The sequence below is a fragment of the Ipomoea triloba genome, chromosome 11, assembly GCF_003576645.1.
Source record: "Ipomoea triloba cultivar NCNSP0323 chromosome 11, ASM357664v1".
NCBI lineage: Eukaryota > Viridiplantae > Streptophyta > Magnoliopsida > Solanales > Convolvulaceae > Ipomoea > Ipomoea triloba.
In genome coordinates, this window is record NC_044926.1 from 23919629 (window position 1) to 23945405 (window position 25777).

At 34.2% G+C, this 25777-nt stretch overlaps 2 protein-coding genes and 1 non-coding gene across 6 annotated transcripts; 2 read left to right on the forward strand and 1 right to left on the reverse strand.

Moving 5' to 3' along the window:
- Positions 1–2438: 2438 nt before the first annotated feature.
- LOC115995634 (putative late blight resistance protein homolog R1B-17) lies at positions 2439–7403 on the reverse strand. 4 transcript variants are annotated; one of them, XM_031234734.1, is made up of 5 exons: positions 6826–6949; positions 4243–6749; positions 3968–4049; positions 3640–3727; positions 2439–3147 (listed from the first exon to the last, which is right to left on the reverse strand). In XM_031234734.1, exons 2-3 carry the CDS (start codon positions 6742–6744, stop codon positions 4026–4028), a joined length of 2526 nt encoding a protein of 841 aa, XP_031090594.1. In that variant the 5' UTR covers positions 6745–6749; positions 6826–6949; the 3' UTR covers positions 2439–3147; positions 3640–3727; positions 3968–4025. The 4 variants fall into 4 exon arrangements, with proteins under 4 accessions (XP_031090594.1, XP_031090593.1, XP_031090591.1 ...); XM_031234733.1 differs by having other exon boundaries at positions 3640–3721; positions 4243–7403; XM_031234731.1 differs by having other exon boundaries at positions 4243–7403.
- A 9520-nt stretch (positions 7404–16923) lies between these two features.
- Positions 16924–19790, forward strand: LOC115995734 (iron-sulfur cluster assembly protein 1-like). The gene is made up of 3 exons (XM_031234846.1): positions 16924–17543; positions 18857–18911; positions 19377–19790. Exons 1-3 carry the CDS (start codon positions 17246–17248, stop codon positions 19513–19515), a joined length of 492 nt encoding a protein of 163 aa, XP_031090706.1. The 5' UTR covers positions 16924–17245; the 3' UTR covers positions 19516–19790.
- A 2924-nt stretch (positions 19791–22714) lies between these two features.
- TRNAP-UGG lies at positions 22715–22786 on the forward strand. Its single transcript has one exon. It is a non-coding gene; the product is annotated as a tRNA-Pro (tRNA).
- The last annotated feature ends 2991 nt before the right edge of the window (positions 22787–25777 follow it).

A 25777-nucleotide genomic window follows, 5' to 3' on the forward strand; every position in this document is an offset into this window, starting at 1 on the left:
ATATATATATATATATATATATATATATATATATATATATATATATATATATATATATATTCAGAAAGAAACTAATAAAAAGAAAAGTTCGTGGGCCGACCAATGGGGCCCGTCAACCCACCTGAAGCGGGCTAGGGTTGCATGAATCTCAGTCCGCGGGCCGGCCTGCAAAAGCCCGCCAGAAATTAGGCCCGCTGTAGGGCGGGTCGGCCCATTTTGACAATACTATCTAGAACAATAAAACTATTAAATTCTATTAAATTTTACTTAATACATGTTTATTTTAAAATTTTATTATATTTGTTCTATATAACATTGTCAGTTTTGATATTTAATCTACAAAATAAAAAATTAACAACTTTCTTTCATAAATATTTTCTTTTCAATTGTGGTACATTTTTCCTATTTCTTTACACAACCCAGTTAAAATCATGTTATTTATTTTACAAATGAAATATCGAGACTAAACAATATTATAATTAAAGAATGAATATTAAAAGGTAATAAAATACACATGTACTAAGTAAAATTTTAATTGAGTTTAATAGTTTTGTTGTTTTAGAGATTAAAATTATAGTGCATAACTTTTTTGAAGAGTTGTGGTGTATATTGCAACAGGAAAAAGTTAGAGACTAAAATAACTATTAAGGAATAATTGAATGACTAAAATTACATTTTTTATTGTGTTATTTTAAGTTTTAAATATATTATATTAGGAGGAATGAACTCTTTTATCTTGATAAATGATTCTAAAATTTTAGTCACCAATTATACTTTTTTTCTAAGGGGTGTATTGAGTTAAAATTTTTATAAACCTTTAAAGTCTCTTTATAAGTCTATCGGTATTCGATTCATACTTTTAAAGAGTTTTTTAAAAGTATACTGGTATTCGATTCAGACTTTTATTGTCTTTAAAAGTATACTAGTATTCAAAAATTTATTAACTTTTATAGACTCTATCAGAATAGAATTTTTGTAGAATTTTTTTTCAGAAAAATATTTGATGTACTCCCAATTTTTACTCCCACTTGTGTTTAAATTTAATTGGAGGAAGAAAAAAGTGAATGGATAAACATCATGATCCCCTACTGACGGCAAGTATTGTTACCGGAATGTATTATTAATCTCAATATGATCAGTAGTACAATAGTGTTGTCTAGTAATGTTGTGTGTGTAAGAAACAAAGTGTCCCCCTTCTCCACTACATCAGGGCTCCTCTTATACAGTACAACGACTCTTTGTGACTTGTAATGGTTGTTCAATGATGGTGAGCCTTCAATGGCAGTGGAGCTGTTGATAATAACTCCTCTCCTCAAGTGTAACGAGTGACCGTTTGACTTCTGAGTCCACTTGCCTGTTTGTGATTCGGGTCGGGTGCTGCTTGCCCAATTATCCTGTCACCTACTAAATTGAGCAATCAAAAATTTGGATGGATGAGATATTTTCGGTAATATTAAAATTAATTAATAGGAAATTAAAGTACTACCTCCGTCTCATTTTGGTTGTCTGGGTCGATTAACGAGGCTTGACTGAAGTTATTTTTAATCCAGTTTTTCATAATATTAAGTTTAGCATTAATTTATAAAATTTATATATTTAGAAACTACATTAAAAGTTCTATTAAACACAAAAAATTAAATTTAAAAATAATAAAAAATCACTAAAAAAAAAGCAATGAAAAAATAGTTGGTTTGACCAATGAATGGTAGGACAGGTAAAATGGGACAGAGAGAGTAATTAATAAGCGCAAAAACAGAATGTAAAATAGCAATTAAAATAAGAGAAATTGTTTAATTGGGATGTTTTGCATGATTTTAGGAATGTATTTATGGTAGAATAGGATTCTCTACATCAATTTATTTTGCTTGCATTAGTTATTTAGTAATTTATTTATTTATTAAGGGATTTTTTATCAGTACGTATTTCACTAGTTGACTTTGATTTGTTTCGTATGTCATCGCGTCGAGATAGTGTGGTGTGTGCACTTTATGCTCTATTGTGTGCACTTTAATATGCTTCAAACATGCAATATAATACTACATTATAATATAAGTTTGTGTGCATCAGTGTATAAGTTTGCGTGCAATAAACGTTTGTGCTTACTAGGTATTGTTACTTCTGTATATTTTTAGTTGATGTGCATTAATACATAAGTTTGTGTGCACTATCGCTATGGAGCGTGCATGAAATGCTCGGGTTAACGTGTGCACATCTTCGTCTCTATGTATGCATATTACTTCGTTCGGAATAGGAACCCATACACTTGACAATCAACAGCAGAAGATATATGAGAACAAACTTAAATGTGCCCATTTTTGTGTATAACTGTGTGCAGTTTGGTAAATTCATGTGTGCACTACCCCCTTTTTTATTTTGTGCCGTGATCACTAAACAAATTGAATGTGCACACTTATGTAGACTCTTATGTGCACTTAGTATGATACGAAAGCACATACTTGATACCCATTACACTGTATGCACATCTGTTATATGTGGTGTGCAAAAACAAAACAAAAGCAAAAGATCGATTTTGTGCAACATGATGAACAAGTACAAAACTTGACCTAACTTTTCAATTAAATAATGAAAATAGAATATCTAAAACAAAACCCTAATAAACCCAGGCGCTCGTCAATCTCAGGTTTCCTCGATGCAATTGCCTCAGCGGCAATGGGAATTCATCTAATGATAGTCGTTTCTACTACAACAACGGCCATCCCTTTTCCGTTTGTTTTTACTTCGACTCAGGCAGAATCGCGACAGGGGAAGTCTAGAAGGATAGTAGCGATGAATCGAGATCCTAATTCAGTCTCGGAACATTCTTCGATCTCTTAATGAATTAATTACCTTTATACACTAATACACCTTGTCATAGATATATGGAATCTCAGCAAGAAATTTGATGGTGAAGGAAAGTGTTGCGCTTGTATTATTGGAGCTGGCAACGACAAGACCAACTAGGTTGTTACATATTTATGTGTCGTTCAAAAACTTGTCGTTTTCATTGGTGGCACTCATCAGCCGAGACAATAAATCACGGTGTCCTCGCTCATTGTCCCTGTTCTCCATCGCTTCATTCTTCCTTGCCGACACACATAGTCGAAGGAAATCACCATCGACACAGAATCACAGAGAATATAGAAGACCCTAATGATAAATCAGAAAAGAATCAAAAGTTATATTAAGTTTATCCTTAAAAATATGCCTAACATATCGAAAATATAATATTTACAAATAAAAACCCATATAAATTACTCAAAATACACTTATTAAATAAAAAGAAGTCATTAAAAGGAAAATAAAACACAGCCATCAGATCAACGAAGTAAATGGTCCATATTAATTTTCATGTTAATTTTTTCAAAAAATCATCAGTTATAGTAATTGACTTAATAATCTATCCAAAAAATCATCTGAACATAAACAAACAATCTCATAGAAGATGAGTAAGGCGAGAAGAGACTTTGAATCAGATCGATCAGAAGAGTTCCCTTAACAGATCAGAATAGTTTACAAAATATAAGAGATTGTGTAGAAAAAAAAAGTTGAATCAATATAATAGAAGAGACAATTAAGTAGAAGCAGAAAAGAATGATTATTAGAAGATCGAGGATTGGAGCCTTCATAAAAGACACTTACTCCATTTCTTCTCTCTTAGCTTGTATGTAAAAACTTTTAGCTAATTAGCTTAATTGCTCCATTTGCTCTCTCTCCACCCACCCTGTTACTGGAAAATGGTTCACTGTCAAAATATAATATAATGCTACTATTATATACAGTTGCATCATCCTGAATATCAAACAACCAATACACAATCCAATCAAAATATTATTCTCCTCATCAACATATATAGATGATGTATTTTGCTATTTTTTATTTTTTGAGAAGCAGAAGCCATTTCAGTTTACCAAATTATATAATATATAATAGTATGATTTGCAAGAGAGTATTGTGCCAATTCAAATACCTGCCCTGCCTAATCCACCAAAACATATATCACTCTCTTCCTCCACATCCCATTCTTCCTATTTGTTGTTTACACGTTTCTTCTGCAATCCATAAATTAAGTAAAAAAGAAAAGGTGAACACACAGCAGTTAGATAGGTGATGAGGAAATATGAGATAGAGAAAAATGAGATAGAAGTGAGAGGAAACAGATAGAATGGCCATGAAGAATTCAAGTAGCATAAAGTGCATGTTAAATGGTCACACATATAATATATTAGAGGGATAGAAAGAGACCCTAATATTTTTCGAATGAACAAGGAGGGCATTTCCATAGTTGTTGTATTGCTCTTCTTGAATAAACTTTGCTGAAGTCAGAACGGAATCCCAACACCCGTTTAACTGAATCAGTGCTAGTGTGGTGATATCCGCAAAACCACTAGGAATTTCTAGCAAATTATCGCATTTATGTAACTCTAAACATTCAAGCACAGGGAAATGGTCACCCATGGCACTCCAACGTTCCAAACATGTATATTCAATTACCAATCTTTTCAATTTACGGAACCCTTCCTCGGATGGTTCCCAAATTGTGTCTTTGCGAGCAATAGCACGTTTCAGTTTTAAAACCTCTAGATTCGGCAACATACCAATAATCTTCATATCACTCCATGCCAAACTAGTCAAGAAGAATTTGAGCTTCTTAAGATTTGGTAAAAAATTAGTTGCCCATGAGATGCCGATACATGGAATATGGTTGAGATTATGCCACTTTCTGATGCTTAGCTCCTCAAGCTGCCCCAAATGCACAAAATTATAAAAACAATCTAGATTGTTTTCATCGTATCCATCAAAAATTCCCAATTTTTTTAAATTCGGAATCCTTGTAAACAAATCCTTTGTACAGAGCTTAGAATTCAACCATGATATACTCTCTAAGTTTCTATGAACAACTGACAAAGTTCCCAATGAAACAATCCCTTGAATGCAAAAATTCCTTAATAGTGGCATTTTCCAAATTCCAGATGCCTCAAAGGAATCGAATGTAGCATCAACTCCATGAACAATAAAGCTTTGCATATTCCAATGCTCAAAGAGCTCTAAACGAAAATATTTGCCGGAAATTGTATTTGTTGAATACCTCAAAGCAAAGTATCTCAAATGAATGAGATTTGCAAGCGCATATAGTTCCCCATATCCATGGGAATATATACGCTCTATGTCTACTACTCTTAGTAGTTTGAAGTGTGAAAATAGACGTTCCACACTTGAGTAATAAGCATAAGGATAGTGAAAGGAATGTGATTTGTGAAAGCACTTTGTCAAAGGAAGTGGATGAAACCCTAATGTAGCACTTATCCAACGACAAGAGATTTCCTTCTTGTAAAGTGGAAGTTTTTCTTCTCCAATGATATTCAAGAGATTTTCATGTCGAGCTTCTCTCAAACACAAATCACGCAACAAGTCATGTGTTCTTACTGTCTTCGTTTTCCCATTGTAGCTCTGTTTGCTAACAAAAACAAGACTTCTATCAACAAGATCTTGCAAGCATTCCATGGCTGCTTCCTCCATATTTTGATGGTCCTCTGCCCTCAAAAATCCCTCAGCTGCCCACAACCTAACCAACTTCTTCACATGGATCTCATAGTCTTCAGGGAAAACTCCAAAATATAGAAAACAAGCTTTTAAGTGGTGTGGTAATTGGTTGTAACTCAAATATAGTATTCTGGAACATGCATCATTAGAATCACCAATTACATATCTACTCACATTTTTTGCAACATTATTCCACTTCTCTACTGCCGCCTCTGTCTTAGAGAGAAGACTAGCTACTACAACAATAGCTAGAGGTAATCCTTCACATTTCTTCATTATGTCTCTACCAATTTCCTCAAACACCCAAAGAAATTTTGTTTGACCAAACACATTGCAGAAGAGATTCCAACTTTCATGGGCATCTAAGAAAGGCATGTTAATGGTAAAGTTACCTGAACTTACATATTCAGCCACCTCCCTTAGTCGAGAGGTCAATAGTATACGGCTTCCATTATTATTATCAGGAAAGCATCTTTGCACACTATCCCAAGTAGTAGTGCTCCATATATCATCCATCACTATCAAATATCTCTGACCCATCAAGTGTTTCCGCAAACTTTCTGCTAAGTTGTCATTTGATGCTGCATTAACACAACCAACAACACATTGGAGTATTTGTTCCACGTTATACTTTTGAGATACAGTAACCCATGCACGGATGTAAAAATGAGAAGTAATTGATGGATCTTCATAGACTTTTCGAGCTAAAGTGGTCTTGCCTATTCCGCCCATGCCTACAATTGATACAACTTGTAGTTGCTTTGCTGATTGTTGGGTGAGCTGATCCATTATCATCTTGAACTCCTCGTTGCATCCGACCATTCTACTGTCAAACTTTATTGAAGCGTTTATGGAAAATTTACTCACTGTAATATTATTCTCGCGTTCTAGATCAGGCTGTGATGATGTTGAACCAAAGAATGGTCCTCTTTGTTCCATCTGACCAAGGAATGAAACGTTGTCAGTGATCCTTTCACCTTGTGATGGACCCTTTGCAAGCTGCTTTTCACTTGTAATCTTTATCAACTTCCTCTTGAGGTGATCAGTCTGTTTTACAGCTTCATTGAAGATTCCATGAAGCCTGAGTAGGCAAGCAAGATGCTTGATCCAACCCTTTGCCAGATAAATGGTAGTCAACTCCATCTCAATCCTTTTTTCAGCTTCTAACGCCACATCTCTCATCTCTGCCTCTAGATCATTCATCTCCCCTGCATCATCATAGGCGATCTCAGATTTCTCAAAACTTTCTTGAAGGAAACCAAGATTTCTATGGAGAGAGACCACCTTTCGTTTATATATAAGAGGCAGGCGTGGTTGTGATTGCAAGAAATGTAGATGGAGTGTTTCTTTAAGCGAAGTTACAGCAGCAAGGAGTGAAACCTCAGTGATTGATGAACCCTTTGCAATCTTAATAAACTTCTTCTTGAGGTAATCAGTCTGTTTTACTGCTTGCTTGAGGATTCCATGAAGCCTGAGGAGGCAAGCCTCTATACTGCTTGATTGAAGATATATGCTACTCAATTCCATCTCAATCCTTTCTTCAGCTTCGAACGCTACATCTCTCATCTTTGCCTCTAAACGTTTCACCGCCGAATTATCATAGGCATAGGCGATCTCAGATTTCTCAAGAATTTCTTGCAAGAAACCAAGATTTTCACATAGAGAATTAAGTATCTCTTGGTTGTGTTGAAGAGGCAAGCGTGGTTGTGATTGCAAGAAATGTAGATGGAGTGTTCCTTTAAGTGAAGTTACAGCAGCGTACGCCATTTGAGTCTCTGTTCTCTAGCAAGTTGATGAGAGGAAGAATTAGGATGAAATGAATGATCAGAAGAGAGAGAGAGATTATTGTTATCAAAAAGAAAATAGGAAAAGAAGACGGGTCAATTCTGTGGTTGCCCAGGAATGGAATGGATGTTTTGAAAGCCTCCCATGTGCTTCACCAAAGATTCCCTATAAATAATAAAATATAAGAAAAATTATAATTTTTGTCCCTCCATAATATGTCAATTATCAATGTCATCCCTGAATTATTAGTAATATAAATGTTACCTTTCAATTATCAAAAATGGTACACATATTACTCCTCCCGTACCAAAGAATGGGCAATATTAATTTACACCACGAGAGGGGCAACATATGTACCGTTTTTTAAAATTGTGGAGAAATATTTACACCACTAATAATTCAGGAGTGACATTAATAATTGGCATATTATAGAAAGGTATAAATTACAATTTTCCCTAAAATATATTGTTTCTCTCTCCCTGCATTCTTCAGTTTCTTCTTCACCAGAGTCCAGAGAAGACAAAGTCTCACCTACATACGGAACGAAAAAAACAAAAAAGAGACTCGTGATTCGTGAAACAATAAAACGAAACAAAATGAAAAAAAAAAAAGAAAAAAAAAAAAGATGTACTGTACAGTCACGAGTGGCACATCCTCACAGCTTTGTGCTGTGAAAGTGAAAAATTTATTCACTTTCCCAGCATGCACAAAGCTATGAATAAATTATTCACTTTCGAATATATTCTCCCCCTTTTTTTAAAGAACAAATCGAATATATTCTCTGAGGATGCACCGAATGAAATAATTATGAATTGATATATCTGAAATGGAGAATGCATCAACATTATTTAAACTCGGAATAAGGGTCAAATAAGCCACCGAATTACACACGAAACTGCAATTAGGCCATGGAACTCAAAAACAATGCAATTGGATCCCTGAACTACACAAATTCATACAAATTAACCCAAAGTGACTTGTTGACTTGATCTTCCGGTTACCAACTTTAAACATAATATTTTAAAATAATTTTAAATTAATTAATTAATTTAAAAAAAAAACAGGAACAAGTCAATTGGGTCCTTTTTTAATTTTAAATTTTAAATTTAATTTTAATTAATTATTTTATTTAAAATTGTTTTAAAATATTAATTTTAAAGTTGGTAACCGGAAGATCAAGTCAAACAAGTCACTTTGGGTTAATTTGCATGGATTTGTGTAGTTCAGGGACCCAATTGCATTGTTTTTGAATTCAATGGCAGTTTCGTGTGTAGTTTGGTGGCGTATTTGACCTTTATTCCTTTAAACTCGTATTCCTAAACCTATTCAATTAGTCAACCTACTCAATCGAATATTTACCCCAACTTCTTCTTAAAGTGCTTGCAAAATATGATGGATATGTGCAAATAATTTCTGTAAATTATTTTTATATAAATCATAATGTATCTATCATACTTACCACATTAATATTTTGCAATGTAGATGTTGAAGACTATGCCATTGTTTCAGTATACTGGGGTGGCGAGGTAATTCATAGTGAAACCCGATGTCAAATGGGTTACACAATACCTCCCTAGAGATCGGTGTACGTATGTCAAATGAGGAATTGAAAAAGCTGTGTCTTTGCACAATATAGTAAAACGAAAGCAATTCAAAACAACATTCAATGACCGCAAATGTTGGAAGGCAATTTGTTTGCACAACACTGGTGGTGAGCAACCATGTTTTTGGTCCTTGTCAACAAGTAAAATGCGTGGCACGAGCGCCGAATTGATCATTAAAAAATTTAACCCTAATCACACATGTAGGGTGGATTATGGTGGCGATGACCACAATTGTACTAGCAAATTCATAATTGATTTACTCGCAGAAAAATTAGTTTTTGATCCTGGGTATAAAGTCAAGAATATATATCCAGGTAGATGTGAAAGAGAAGTACGGGATCACTGTGTTGTGCAAGAAAGATTGGTACGCCCAAGAAATAGCGATTCAAAATATTGACGGCGAATGGGATAAGTCGTACGATGACTTGCCCAAATATTTGCAATCACTAGTGAGAGCGAATCCAGGCTTAGTTATTGACTTTCGAACGACAGGGTCAACAAGGGGTCCTAATTACTGTGAGTTCAAATATGTATTTTGGACTGTGAAGGATGATTTTCGTTATTGCCTTCCAGTAATTACCATAGACGGTATATATCTATATGGTAAATAAAAAGGGCATTTACTGTTGGCTGTAAGTATGAATCGAAACAAAGAAATTTTTCCATTGGCATGGGCATACTCTATTGTGGATTTTGAGAACGATAATAGCTGGACTTGGTTTTTACAATTACTAGCAACACATGTATTTCCAAACCATGAGTCCATATGCATAATTTCGGATAGGCACCAATGCATTGATGTCGCATTTAATGCGTTGCCACAACTACACTCGTCACACATGCACCACCGACACTGCCTACGCCATATCTGCAGTAATGTAATGACGAAGTTCAGAAACAAGAGGCTCAAATCACTAATTTGGGAAGTGGGTGTTGTGGTAACAAAATCTGATTACTAGAAGGCAATGAGTGCTATAAAGGACCAGTGGTCCCAAGCGTACCAATACTTGTCCGAAATCCTGTCCGAAGAAATGTCCCAGACTCCTTTGTGCCTGCCGTGTTTACTTTAGACTATTATAGAATGTGTTATGCAAGTGACCTTTATCCAGTGCCAACCGAAGAGCATCATCAGAACAGTAGCCAGTAGGGTAATTACCTTACAACCCTCAAATGTGCGCCGCAAAAGTTATAGAGGACAACAACAAGGGAGTAGGTGTTGAAGAAATTGTCAGGAAAAAAACCCATAGTAGGGCTCTTAAGATATGTTAATTTCAATGTTGTGTTTTTTTTTTTTTTTTTTTGTTTTGTTTTTGTTTTTTTAATTCAATGTTATGAATTGAATTCAGATTACTATCATTTTTTATTACTGAATTAAAAATAATAAAAATTATTTTATTATTTAAACATTTACTTTATTATAAATTATTATATTAAAGGCTTGTGTAGCCATCATACTGCACTCCATTATGTGTAGCCATCATACTAGGGAAACACTGTTTTAGTAAAAGCTCCGTTAGTGGAGATGGAACAAATTCTGGTCGAAAGATAATAGGAAAAGAGCACAAATATGTACGTTTTAGTAAAGGTGCACTAGTGTACCATTCACACTTTGAACATTTAAATCGGTTAAACCCTGCGAAAACCAACTAAACCATTTTAAATTAGCAGTTATAAATGAATTGTTAGAATATAAAAAAGAGGGTCGAGACCGTCTCACGGATCCTTGTTCGTGAGACGGGTCGGGTCGGGTCAAAGCACCATGCAAATGTCATACTTATATGTGCAAATGTCATACTTATATAGTCAAATATAACACTAATCAAAAATACAATTTTTGTTACTTATAAGAGAAAATGTAATACATTTTTCATAATAAGTAATGTTGACAATTGCCCTTTACATATAAGGGCAAATATAATACTTTTGAGGAAAAATGTAATACTTTTAAATCGAAATGTAAAAGTATTGTATTTTCCCTTAAAAGTATTACATTTACCCTTATAATTAACAAAAATTTTATTCCTGATTAGTATTACATTTGAGCATATAAGTATGACATTTGTGCATATAAGTGTTACATTTGCACCTTGACCCGACCCGACCCGACCTGTCTCATGGTGAGACGGTCTCACACAAGTTTTTGCCTAAAAAAGAAATGCAAATAACGAAAAATCTCACTTCTTGTGACAATGAAAATTACAAACTCAACACGGTACACAAATACGAGACAATACACAATAACTCAAAATAATTGTCAAGACAAGAGACACACGATTTACGTGGAAAAATTCAAAATTACTGGAAAAAATCACGGGACCACCACCAACAAAGTTTCCACTATAACAAATCTTGGGTACAAAGTTTCATACTACAACATGAGTCATACATCTATAAATCATCAATACACCAACTATAGGCCAAAGACTTCTATTATAATTCTGAGGTCTAAAAAGAAATACTAACTCGTACTTAAATTGTTCAATTACCACGAACAAGATGAAAAGAATACAAATATTACGAGAATACCTAAAAAATTGTCTGAAACAAACAAGTTGACGTCCAAAAAGTATTTGATGAAGAAACCACACCTCGGCAAACTCACAACAAAACCATCAAACGTGTGACAAAACCTGCCGAACACGCTATTGCCGTGTCACCGAAAAATAGTGGAGAAATAAGAAAAAATGATTTTGTTTTACTGCGCTTCACCTCCTCTTTGGTGTGGTCACCATATTCCATCCATAATCACTCATATATATATATAATGGGAATGAATCAAAGAAAAAAAGGAAATTTGTTTCGTTTAGCCTGCCGAATGGAGAAACAACGAGAAAAAAGGAAATGGGTTTCCTTTTAGCCAAAAAGGTTTTCTCCTTGTTTGGATTTGATAACTTGTAAAATGACTTTCGAAAAATGTTTTTCGAGTTTTCGGTGTTTGGCGACGTTCGGAAAATATGATCAACGAAAAATGTTTTCCGTTGACAAAGAAAAAGTCATTTTCCGGAATTGCCAAAAGCGCCGTTTCACATATTTCAGCCAAAATCAAGCCATATCACCCATGACCGTGGACCAAGGAGGTGGAAAACCGGCAGAAATCAGTACAGGTTAATTTTCGCCGAAAATCTGTACTTGTGCTATGTTTTTTTTTTTTAAAAAAAAATTCTATTTTTAATAAATAACATTATTTTAATATTATTATAATTTTTTATATTTTAAATAAAATAATTACAATATTTACTTATACAATTCTATCCATTATCTAGAAAATGAACCAAATACAGAAAGACAGTTTTCCATAATGCATTCAAACACTAGAAATGAAACTATTTTCCAGGAAATGACTCATTTTAGAGAAAATATTTTCCAGAAGTCATTTTCATGCTTTCCAAACGGACCCTTAGCCGAAAAGTTGACTCACTTTCCTTAATAAATTAATTATAATATATATATATAATCCCTAAAATTATATTACATATATAATATAATAATAATAATAATAATTACGCTAATTTTACTGTGGACCGCGGTCCACAATGCATGGTAGTTCATGCATCAAAACGACGTCGTTTTGATTAATGAAAAGAAACGGCAGAATCGACACCCATTTCACGCCGTTCCGCAGAAAGTAACTGTGTGTATAACATATTCAGTGTCATTTTATATACACTCCAGTTTCCTTTCAACACAACTACAATTTCTTTTCGATATAACTATAGTTTCATTCGACATTGTACACTCAAATATGTAAAACTGTTATTCAGTTTCATTTTATATACACTGCAGTTTCCTTTCAACACAACTACAGTTTCTTTTATAATACACTACAATTTCCTTTCAACACAACTGTAGTATCATTTCCATATAACTACAGTTTCATTGGACAATATACACTCAAATATGTGAAACTGTTATTCAGTTTCATTTTATATACACTGTAGTTTCTTTTCAACACAACTACAGTTTCATTTTGATATAACTACAGTTTGATTTGATAATATAAAAACAAATGTGAGCTGAGGCAGTATCATTTGAGATGAACCGTAGTTTCATTTACAGAGCTCCGTTAATATGTGATGGCAACCGTTTCTTTACTTAAAGAAACTGTGCCTTTTTTTTTTTTTTTTTTTTTACCATGGTCCACGATATAACAACTGTAATAATTAGGGCTCAAGATAAATGGAGATCCAATAAAAATATAGTGGATACAAAAAAGCTTGGTCCAAACATGAGCTATTTACCACATAGGAGAAAAGCTCAACCCAACAGTTACCAATTAGCTGATTGTTATCCACACCTCCGAGAGCCTTCAATAATGACCCAAAATCCTTGAGTTTAAACATGTGTTTGGAAAAATCGGATTCATCTTGATCCGTAACACTAATCAAAAGTGTCATTGTTCGCTTTCATAATATACTTGTGCTCGCACGACTTAAACCTCATGCGAGAGGTTTGCACAACGAATTGTGAATATCATAGATTTTTCCTTCCTTCAAGAGTTTGTTAGATTTTAGATAAACTCTTTTGAGATTTGTAAATGGATGCAAATCCCTAAGGGAATCACCCATAAATATTAATTAATAAATCTATACTATATACTTTATAGCATTTCCTATCATGAATATATTATTAATACTATTGAATACCATGAAATGTTCAATTGTTATTCTATTCATCAATTACATCTTAGAAAATGTACATGATGAATAAGGTAATTAAAGATGTCAAAAAGCATCGAAATTGAAGTTTTAGGACATTTTACATTTTAAAAAGTAGTAATAATTTGTAGAGGTAGAAGCAGAGATTTTTTTTATAGATAAATTTACAAATAAACAGTCCATCCATATTAAAATTCCACTGTTGAACATAAGATGAAAATAATAACCTATAAGCATGAAAGATGCTCAACCTCAAAATTTTCAAATGAGATGCTGTCACAATGTATATAAAATGTAGTCATACTTCCTAAATGAGGGAATAAAAACCACTTTCACATGAAAGGGAGTGGGTTCGAGTCTCAGTGCAAGCGACTGAAAGTAGTTGCAAGTGAACCTCAAGATATACAAAGACAACTATGCTCACTTCCTCAATCAAGTAACAACATAAGAGAAGAAAATAAGCAAAAAGAAAGCAATTCAAGAACTCTTACAATTAACTTCCTAAATGTCAAAACACAATTCAAATACTGTTTGTCATCCCCGGCAACGACGCCATTTTGATGTTTTCGTTTTAGGTGAGGTGCAAAGATGGAACAAGAAGGTAAAATGGAGAAGAAGTTCCCCGAGTGTCGTGTTCTCAAGGATGACAAATTGGAATCGAATTAAGTGTTGGCATTTAGGATGTTGAGATGCAAGAGTAACGAGAATTGCTAGCAAACAAAAGGAGCATAAGGCAAGAGATAAGCAATGGAAAAACTAAGACAAACAATTAAAGGAAGCAGGGAGATGGATGTCCTATCTAGGTCTCATGTTTGATATCACTACGGGGATTCTAGACAATGCAACTAGGTTTCGATCAAGAGAGCCCACGGCACCATCACCGGGTGACGTCACACTCTGGACTCCTGGTTTCTCATTTAGATGGGGTATTTTAACAAACACTTGGTCTACCACTCCTCCCGGGCCTCGTCTTTCCTAACCAAGGGCGGGGATGTGGTCGATTAGGACTCATATAGACCCGCTATCGTGCAATGTATACTTCCCCTAACTTTACTATCTATCCCAATCGGAAATAGAAGCAAATCAAGATAAGCATCAACCACACAAGATGTAAGAACCCTAAATCAACATTTCTAGAATCAATGGAAGAATTGCATCAAATCAAACACAATAACTAGATTGAGACATCCAATCTCCAAATCTAAGCTAGCTAATCATTGCAAGAATAAAAACAAATGAAAGCATCAACTCAATTAGGAACTAAAATAGAAATTCCAATTAAACTAATGGAAATGTAAAGATAGAGTAGAGATTACCAATCTATGAGATAGCAATATTACACTTCAATCTTCAATTCCCCAAAACAAACTCTAGATCTAATATAATTCCCTATCTAAGAATCTAGAACTAAAGATGGGAAAAATCCCCTAAGGGAAGAAGAAAATTAGATCTAACAAATTAGGATCCCCCTCTCAAAAATTAGGGTTTGCTTTAAATAGTCTTCCAAATTGCTAATTCCCAATTTTGCCCTTAATGATCTCGCCCATGCAGAGGGTCCACGCGTGGGAGCTGGCGTGGGGGTCTACTATCTGCTTCGCTTCTTCGTTGTTTCTTTCTTTGTCCTCGGGTCTTGTTTAGTCCTACGAGAATAGCTTCGAAACACAATATATGGTAGAGTTTTGCAAGAATGAACACATCAAAGCTTATTATGCACGAATTGATCACAAATGGACATAAAAACGTTGCATTCAAGTCATAAATTCGACCCTTTTCCTAACTATTTTTTGCGCTTATCAATGATAGTGATAATATCTGGTTCTCTTAATGTCACATCTAACACATTCTTCTCTGAGATCTCTAATTTGAGTTGCATGCTGGAAGATATGGTTACAGCTAAGGCTGGGACATCAAAGGTAAACAATTTTAATTTGATTTGATTTGTGCTTGATTTGATTGGCTTGATTCTATTTTCATTTGTAATTTTTTATATGCTTTCTGTATTTATTTATTTAACAGACAATGAAGAAACAAATGAAAAACAAGTTTGATAAATATTGAGGGGGTCCAAAAAAAATGAATTTTGTCATTTTTTTTTGCCAATATTCTAGACCCTAGAGATAAGGAGGAGTACATGCGCTCCATGTGGGAGTATAAACCGGGTGACACTAGACCACAAGGCTAGTTAGTTGTTTACTTAGTTACACTTGTCTAATATTGTTTTAAGTTTTAATATTAATAGGAAGAAGAGTAGTGTTAACTGTTAAGTGTAGAACTGCTAATTGCTGAAAGATTTAAGACTGGACTAGCGAAGCTTTACTTAGAATTTTGTTGAAGTTAAACTTAGATTTTTGTTCTAAAATTGTTATTGTATATGTTTCTGTAAGTGTTAAGTGTATAATTAGTATTGAGAAATCTATCAAGATCGAATGAAGTCTCAACGAGCGAATCTGTGTTCCCTCTTCTTGTTCCCTTGAATCCAGAAGTCCCGGCGGAGGACCAAGAAACTACGCGACCCCGTACATCTGTAACAGTGACAATGGTATTATTGACGCCTGCCCAGTGCCGGAAGGTTAAGGAAGTTGGTGACCTGATGACAGGGGAGCCGGCGACCGAAGCCCCGGTGAACGGTGGCCGTAACTATAACAGTCCTAAGCAGATAACCCCAATTTAGGTTTAATAGTACATCCCAACAGAGGACGACCATACTTGTTCAATTTATCTCTCTCAACTTGGATGCCGTGAAATATAATTACTTATATGAACAAATATCGAATTTCACTATTCAAAGTTAATTTTTAGAAATCTTAAAACTCTAATTACTTATATGTGACTTATATGAACAAATATTGAATTTCACGATATTTTTGAGACTCTGTGTAACTTTATTGCGTTGGAAAAGAGGAGAAGACTATACTATGACTATCCTATGGACCCCGCTTGCTCTTGTTTAGCGGATTTTTTCAGAACAAGGGTGTTATGATTGTAATTTGTAAGTTGTAACTTGTATGTTTTATTTTCTTTACTTATTTACGTATTTTGTCTAGAAGACGTTGAATAACTTTATTAGAGTATTTGTAAAGTAAAGTAGTATTTTGTTTCAGTTTTTATTAACTTTTTCTTTAAAAAATCATTTTAAATTACTTTAATAATATCCAAATACAAACTGAAATCCAAATTTAAATAACCGTAATCCGAAGTTTAATATCCGATAAGCTATAGTGTAAAAAAATAAAGGGGCGCGTGACCAAAACTTAATTAAAAAATAGATCGAATAGACAGATTGAAAATCCGATCTATCCGTATCCACGGATGCACAAGCCTAGTAACCAAACATGGAACAATTGACGAATCCACAATTTACCGAACACTTCTATGGTCTAAATTGATATTTTTACCCTTCACCGGAAAGCCCATGTCTGCCGCCAAAAGAAGAGAGAATATGGTTGCATTTGATGCCGGGCATCAAGGTCTCTGTCTATCCCTTCACACTCTCTATTAGATAACCAGAACCTCCGTCCACCGCCACACACCGCCTTATCTAAACCCCGGGCGTATTTTATACGCCACTTTCACATTCCTCAAACTCTCTATTCCATTCCCCTAAACGCAATCAATCAAAACGAATATCAAGGATCAAGAGAAAAAAAAAATCGAAGAAAAATGTTTAGGCAGTTATCGAACAGGGTTCTAGGGCTGGGTTCCCAGCGAATCGCGGCGGAAAGGGCGGTGGGTTTGCCGCGGCTCTACCACGAGAGGGTGGTGGACTACTACAACAACCCCCGCAACGTTGGCTCCTTCGACAAGAATGACCCGACGGTCGGGACGGGGTTGGTCGGCGCCCCGGCATGCGGCGACGTGATGAAGCTCCAGATTAAGGTCGATGATGAGACTGGAAAGATCGTCGACGCTTGTTTCAAGACCTTCGGCTGTGGCTCCGCTATCGCTTCCTCATCTGTTGGTCTGTTTCCTAACCCTCTGAAATTCCTATTTGGTTGAATTTGAATACTTTTGTTTTTCCTGTTTATTTGATGTGAATTTATAACAGAAAATTGATTTGGCCATAGGCAGTTTTTGGTGAAAATGTTATCTTGTCTTCATTGGTATATACAAATCGAAACTCTGTGTGGTCTATCCAAAAGAGAATGCATTTTGATGGTAAAATTTTATTTTGCAAACTGTTTACAATTGTTATAGCATGGTCCCGATCCAAAACGATATTCAGATTATGTGCTCCCAATTAATATATAAGTACAAATAAGTCACAACTATTTGGGACACAGCAATTAAGCCACTAAATTCGAATAACCCCAAATAAGCCGTAAAAAAAGCAATTGTTGGGTTAACCTGATAAATGTTAAGCAATTGTTGGGTTAACCTGATAAATGTTAATTGCTCTCCTTTTCCGGGTTCAATGGCTTATTTGGGGTTATTCCAGTTCGATGGCTTAATTGCTGTTTCCTAAATAGTTCAGTGGCTTATTTGTACTTTATCCTTTAATATATTATGTATTTTTTGTTAATAAATTATGTAACTGCTATAATTAACATATTATGTATATGCAGTTAACATATTATATGTGTTTGTACAATCCACAATCCAAGGTGCTTGGTCCATGGTATAATTTGCCCACTGTTTATTGGTGGTTTGATATTCTACTTCTTTAGAAGATGTAACTGTGTTTTCATCTTCAAGGTTGCAAGATGATACCAACTATAGGTCTGCAGGTTGTGGCTGAGTATTATTCTGCCTGTTAAGCATTCAGAGGGTTAACTAGTATTCAAGTAAAAGATTTGAGTGGTCTATGCAATGAAGGGAATCATTTTGACAATGAAGGCTTGTTTTACTGACACTTGGCACTAATTTGATTTATTTAGAAGATTTTTGTTTGAAGAAGATACTGTGCTAGATAGTCATATGAGTCTTTTCTTAACATTCATGGAGTATATTTGCCATGTGGCTGCCATGGTTAGTGAATAGGTTTAGGTGGTTAATGATTAGTTGAATGGGTGTTTTACTAGTGTGTTGGTCTTAGCCTCTTAGGCTTAGTTGGATGAACTTATTTTTAGCTTATCTATATTATAAGTACTTATGTTAATTTCTTCAAACTGTGTTTGGGAGCTTATAGCTGTTTTGACCATAATTTCGTAAGCTGTTTTAAGGAGCCTATCAAAATAGTTTGGTCTTATTTTGCAGTTGATCTTATTCAGTTGTACCAAGCAATTGCCCTTTTTGGTTACAGCAGTTTACTAACCTTGTGTTTCTCATTTTCAGCAACAGAGTGGGTGAAGGGAAAGCAAATGGAGGAAGTGCTATCCATCAAGAATACGTAAGTTTTCATTTTTTCCTTATGACATTCACTTTTCTTCATTAGTATTCTATACCGTAATAACCTTTTTGAGTACTATTGACTCTGTTACAATGCAATATCTGTTCATAACTACTTTCTCAACCTACTGAAGCACAAAGAGTCAATATCGCCTCCACTGAGGCTCAAACCCACCCCCTTTCATATGAGAGTGCAACCGGGTGCCACTAGACCACAAGGTCTTGGTTACCGTAATAACCTTATTTATTCATTTGCTGCTTTTAGTTTGCATGTTTATATACATCATTGCGTTCGTGCCTTTTTCCTGCCTCCATACATTACAAATATAAGTAGTTACAATTGTGGTCTTGCACTCCTTGATATTTTGATACTCTTTATGCCTAAGAGTCGCACAATTTCTTAGAGAGACATTTTAGGAGTAATGCTAATATATATTCCTTGGTGTTATTTCAATAATATTTGCAGGGAAATTGCAAAACATCTCTCTCTCCCTCCCGTTAAACTCCACTGTAGCATGCTTGCTGAGGATGCAATAAAGGCTGCTGTAAAGGATTATGAGGCAAAACGTGCAAGCACATTGCCAAGTGATGCAACTACTGCTTGATAGAGATCGAGTTCAGTCGAGAACCATGATCTCTGAGCAATATAACTAACAATTATGTTGATAGTCAGTCTGAATAAAGCACTATATTATATGCATGTATATAGGCTGTATCCATCTGAAATAAGCACAATATATATATAGTTGTGAAAACCATCAGTTACCTGTGTCATTTACAATCCCTTGTATTGTTGTATGTTAGATCCTGGGGTTGTAATGCTACCTTTAAAAATATTTACAGTTTATAAATATATATAGCTTGTTTGTTACACTCCAAATTGCTTTTAACCACTCTTTTGGGTGCATGATATGATCTGGGCAGAGACTGGGATCGCGTCACGGATCTATGATCCCTCCGACACCTCGTAATAAAAGGGTTAATCTCGTAGTTCTTGGTTTTTGAAGAGGTGTTGTAAGTGCTTCATTTTTTTTCGAATTTCAATTTGTGAAAGAGAGATAGTTGTCTATACACTGATTAGGAATGTATAGATTTTCGAGAAGAGAGGAGCTTGGCAAAGATAAAAAACATAAAAGTAAAAACAACTTCAAAATTAAATGGTAAGGGTCAGGGGTGTAAACGAATCGGATCGAGTCAAATACTTCAGTATTCGATTCGAATTCGATTATTTTGATGAGTATTCGAATTCAAATTCGTTTAGTGATCGAATCCTAAATTCCGATTCGTATTCGATTCGACCAATTTATTCGAATATATTCGATTCGACTCGAATATTCGAATTCGAAATGACTCGTAATATTTGTTTTTTCTAAATTTTTCAATAAATTAAGATAAAATATAACAAAAATTGCCGCGGCCGTGAAGATTGTTGCCATCGCCGAACGACAGTGGCTGTGAGGAGTTGCTGCCCTGCCTTGCTGAGTTGCTCTCCTTGTTGTAGTGCTTCCTTACCACCGTCGGGGTGGTCTGCCGTTAAAAGGGAAGGACAAGAAGAGGGCGAAGTAGTTGGTTGAAGAGGCGAAGTTAGATCCTTTATACACATTTTGATTCGAATGTTATTCAAATCCAAATACAAATCAGGATAGATTCGATTCGAATATTCGAATATTCGAATCGAATCTATCCTGATTTGTATTTGATTTGAATAACATTCGAATCAAAATGTGTATTCGAATTCGGATTCGTATTCGAAATATTCGAATTCGAATATAACTATTCAAATTCGAATCACGAATCGAATCAAAATTATTTGATTTGTTTACACCCCTAGTAAAGGTAACTAAATAATAGAAAATATTTGAGAAACAAGTACTTGAATTTTTATGAACTTAGCCAGAGATACTTCAGCTCTTCTTTCATGCCTTTGAAAAGTCCTTCCAACAAATGTATCAATGCATCTACTGCTTGAACAAGTACCTTGTAGCTTAGTGCTTTTAACTACTTGAATAGCATCAATTGTGATCTAGCGATAGATTGACTGGGTTGCAACTGATATAGAGAAAGTACATTAAAATTGATCGATTAATTAACTTTATTTATGTGACATTAATATCATTGGTTAACTTTACTGATGTGACATTAATGTTATTAGAGCATCCATAACAATGGTTTTTTAGGGATTTTTGGAATAGTGATAGGTGATGTGGAGGGAAGAGAAGGAGAGAGAATGAGTTGGGTTCAACTGCAAAAATGAATTTTTGGAACAGTGATTGCGTCAGAGAGAAGAAGTAGAGTTATTGCGCGTTGAGCGCAGAGCAAACGCCCACCGGGCGCGTTTATTTCATCATTTTGTTTATTTCATCTTGTCAGTTTCGCAACCTTTTTGTTTTTTTTTTCCCCTTTTTCTATTTTCTTTTATCTCTGATCTTTATTCTCTCATATTCTCTTTCCTAATTACACATACAAAAATTCGTCAAAAACCACAAAAAACTCACTATTACTGATGCTCTTAGAGCAACCACAATAGAGTTTTTGGGACAGGTTTTTGTAACTTTTATTAATCCTATGTGGGAGAGAGAGCATTGGAGAGACAAGACAAAGGTTCTTGCAGGAAATGTGAGTTTTTGTCTCTTAATGTTGGCCTCACCAAATGATTAACAAAAATAAACAGTAGCAATGCACACCAGCAGAGTGCAGTGGGGCGCGTTGAGGGTGTATACATAGCCACTCAAAGAATGATTAGCCGAGAATGAAAATGCATTAATGTAGTATGGATTTCTTGATAAATTAAAAGGAAAACCTCCACTATATATACTGTTGCTGCTGAGTTTTGAACTTTGATCTTTTCTCTTAAATACTATCTATTGAACTAGTGAACTAACTTCGTGCAGGCTAACTTTTAAAACTATTAAATGCACTTGGTAGATCGAATTTGTTGAGCCGATTCATTCATAGGCAATATAATGAACTAGTAGTAGGCAAAGGAACTTGCTTAGGTCGTCCACTATAAACTTTACCATTAGCTTTATCTACTAGTCTTTGCATTTCATATTTTTGCTCTAATTCGACTATTCCCACATTCTTACACTTTGCAATCCCACCCCCACCTCCTTCTATCAAATGAGCTGGTGAGTCCCATTTGTATTTAAAAAAAGTTTCATACAAGATAGAATAAATTAATTAAACTTATAAGAACTAAAAATACAAGTAAAATTCTCTACAACTCTCATCTTAATTAAGATAGTCTTTAATTAGATTTTATAAAATAGTTCTATTAGTGAGGTGAATTGGAATGATAGTAGTGTTATTATTGGAAGACAAATTATGAATGTGCATAGTGGTTGGTTGTAGATGCTTCGGAGGATTGAAGGTTGGTGAATGCTTTGTTGCACATCATACATATTATATTTAAAATCTTATGAATGATTTCTCTTCATAGGTCTGGAGCAAATTTATAGGATTTAAGATATAATTTAAAGAAATCAGGAAACTTAAGTTATTAAAAAAAAAATTGATGGATGATGCCTTTGTCTCACATCTCAACTCCCTTTGTTAATCAAGTGAAGTTGTACACATTTTGTTAGAGAATTAGTTTTGTGGTATATGCACACAACTCTATCATATTTTTAATATAAAATCTTATTGTTTTGACTAAAAACTACACAATAAATATCTTAAACTCAATACTATTTTTTGGTGAAATTAAAGCTGTAATGTAATTTAATAGTTTTTTGTCAATTTGGAAAAGCCTTCATTAGTATGAATAGTCAATTAATAAATTAAATAGCATTAGAAAAGCCAAATGGGCGTTTGGTCTAGTGGTATGATTCTCGCTTTGGGTGCGAGAGGTCCCGAGTTCGATTCTCGGAACGCCCCTTTTACTATGTTGTGTTTAAATGGTTTAATCTTCGTATTCTTGGATCGTAATTTGGGCGGTTCAGTTTATCAACTAAAATTCAACTTTCATTGACAATTATTATTATTCTAGTCTAGTTTTATACCAAACTAAATATACATTACAAAATGATGTCTATATACATTACAAAGTAGTATCTAAACCACAAAAGTTTTAAGAATAGTTCAAGGATTTTTTTTCCCTTTATTTTTTTTATTAAACCGTAACTATTTAATTCCTAGTGAAAATATAAAATTATTGAATTTTTTTCTTTAATGTTAATAAACTGTGAGTCAATCATTTTTTTAGTGTTTAACTAAAATTTTAACATGTTGAACTTCTTTAAATTTTTAAACTAAAATCTCAAAAATATAATTATTATTACTATTATTTATTTACTATGTTTGTATGTTACCTAGTAAGAGGGCAAGAGGCGTCCTTACATTAAGTCAAGATCGGTACAATGATGCAATATCCATCCATTATTTAAGTGTTTTTTTTTTTTTTTTTTGAAAATATCCATTATTTAAGTGTTAGTTGAATAATGAGGAAGAAAAAGAATAAAAGTGTTATTATTCATGCATTAAATATGGAACTTTAATACACACATATAGATGAAGGATCAGGTGTGGTAATATGCTTCAGGTTAAAGATGGGGTTTAATCTCAGCCATTGATCTAATCAAAATCAACAGTCCAGATTGAAGAATTTTTTTTTTAAAACGCGGTGACAGTTTGGTCACTTTCCATATTGTTGAAAGTTAAGGTGCGTAGTTTCTGTGTTTAAAGTACGTGGTTTTTGTGCTTAATGTGCGTAAGTTCTTCTATCAGTTGAGAATTAAGGTACATTTTTTTGTTGAAACTTAGGGTGTGTTTGGAAAGCAGGGAAATGACTTCTGAAAAATATTTTCTGAAAAATGAGTCATTTTCCGGAAAATCAATTCATTTTCCGTGTTTGGATGTATTCTAGAAAACTGTCTTTGGGTGTTTGGTTCGTTTTCTGGAAAATGGGTAGAATTGTATAATTATATATATTTTTATTCTATTTAAAATATTAAAATTATTATAATAAAATAAAAATAATATTTTAAATCATAAAATTTATCTTTCAAACAAAAAATAACAAAATTAAAAAAAAAAACACAAAAAAAAAACAAAATAACCCCCCCCCCCCGGGTTTCCGGCGAAAACCAGATCAGATATGGTTTCCGCCGGAAACCAGCAGCTCTGGTTTCCGCAGCAGAAACCAAAGCTGTGCTGCTCTGGTTTCCGGCGCCGGAAACCATAGCCTGTCGACCATGCGTTGTGATTTTCCGCCAATTTGGCCTCATTTTCCCCAGTCAACGGAAATCATTTTCCGTTGACTGGGTTTTTCAAGTGTTGCCAAACATGGGAAACCCGGAAAATGATTTCCAGAAATCATTTTTCGGGTTTCCAAACACACCCTAAATGTGCGTCAGTCTAAAGCTTTAGGTGCGTTTTTCCATAGCTTAAGGTGCATTCTTTTTACACATAAGGTGTGTGATTTCTATGTTTAAGGTGCATCAGTTCTTCAATTGAAAACTTAAGGTGCGTTTTTTGTTGAAACTTAAGATGTATCTTTTCATAGCTTAAGATGCGTCTTTGTAACACTTAAGGTGTGCCATGTTTAACACTGTACTGAAGGTGCGTCAATTTAACAGTTAAGGTTCGTAATTTTAACACTTAAGGTGTGTCTTTGTAATAGTTAAGGTGCGCCATTTTTACACTTTGTTTCTTTCAACTCAGAACGCGCCTTTTTCCTTTTTTTTTTTCTTTTTAATTTAAATTTTCATTGATTTGAGCCGTTGATCTAGTTGATATATATGATAGGGAATATACTCCAAGTATTCGGCCCTGGGTATTTGGTACGTAGACCGTATTCGAGTACGAGGCTACCCTTATAAAAGGGACCTTAACCCTTCAAAGTGAGGACTTTTTGGCCCTCTCTCTACTTCTCTCTAAAAATGCCTAAGAACCAAAAATGCTCTCTATTCTCTCTATCGAAGATCAATGAATACAAGAGTGGTTTGGACTAAATTCTCTCCTGAATTTCAATACTTTACATATACATATACTGCTATGCACTTCAATACATATAGTGATTTAATCCTTATCAATATATATGTTGATATGTATTTGTATGAAGATGCTAGTTGAATGAAATTTGGATTTACCTCATATACTATTGCTGATCCTTTTCTCTCTTTCTCTTTTCAATATCACATACCGTACGTGCAAGATTCATCGGTTAGGAGCTAACTGTCAACGGATATAACCAACTGCAACACTTATTATTATTTTTAAAGCAAATTTTTGAAACATTATTAACCTGATTAACTGTTCCTATTTTGGATCAAGCTGGAGCTGGTTTCGATAAACACAAAATAGAGGGAAAAAAAAAAGAAGAAAAAAAAGACATAGATTTGAGGTGTAAGATTCCCACTTAACATTAAACAATTTGGTCTCATGTTGTCATTATCTTCCTCTAATATTTAATTCCATATTACTCGCAATTAGTGTTACAAGTTGCAGATCAGAAAGCCACATACATTTTAATATAAAGTGCTAACAGTCAATATAATGCTGCCTGCCATTTTGCAATAAAAAAATCAAAAGAGTTTTTTTTTTTAAATAAATCAAAAGAGTTAAATTATTTGTAATGTTAATTAAAATAATTGGACAAAATTGTGATAGGATAAAATATTTGATATTAAATTATCTGAGAATAGGCCTAGAAAAAAACAAACTGCTAACCCACGCCACTGCTAATATAATTTTACAATAATGGGTTTTGGACTTTAGCGTTGACGAGAATTCCTGTCTAAATTGCATCACATCTTTCATTTCTTCTTAGTACTGCGCTACTGCACTGATCATCACATAGACATACACAGACGCAAATGGCTTATGCTGCTGTAACTTCGCTTATGGGAACACTTTCTCTACATTTCT

Coding starts and splice junctions, on each gene's coding strand:
- LOC115995634 (XM_031234733.1), bottom strand. CDS start 7,308: ATGGCGTACGCTGCTGTAACTTCACTTAAAGGAACACTCCATCTACAT. Junction 4,050..4,242: donor TTCATTCGAAAAATATTAGG/GTCTCTTTCTAT, acceptor TATGGATTGCAG/AAGAAACGTGTAAACAACAA.
- LOC115995734 (XM_031234846.1), top strand. CDS start 17,246: ATGTTTAGGCAGTTATCGAACAGGGTTCTAGGGCTGGGTTCCCAGCGA. Junction 17,544..18,856: donor TATCGCTTCCTCATCTGTTG/GTCTGTTTCCTA, acceptor TCTCATTTTCAG/CAACAGAGTGGGTGAAGGGA. Junction 18,912..19,376: donor GTGCTATCCATCAAGAATAC/GTAAGTTTTCAT, acceptor TAATATTTGCAG/GGAAATTGCAAAACATCTCT.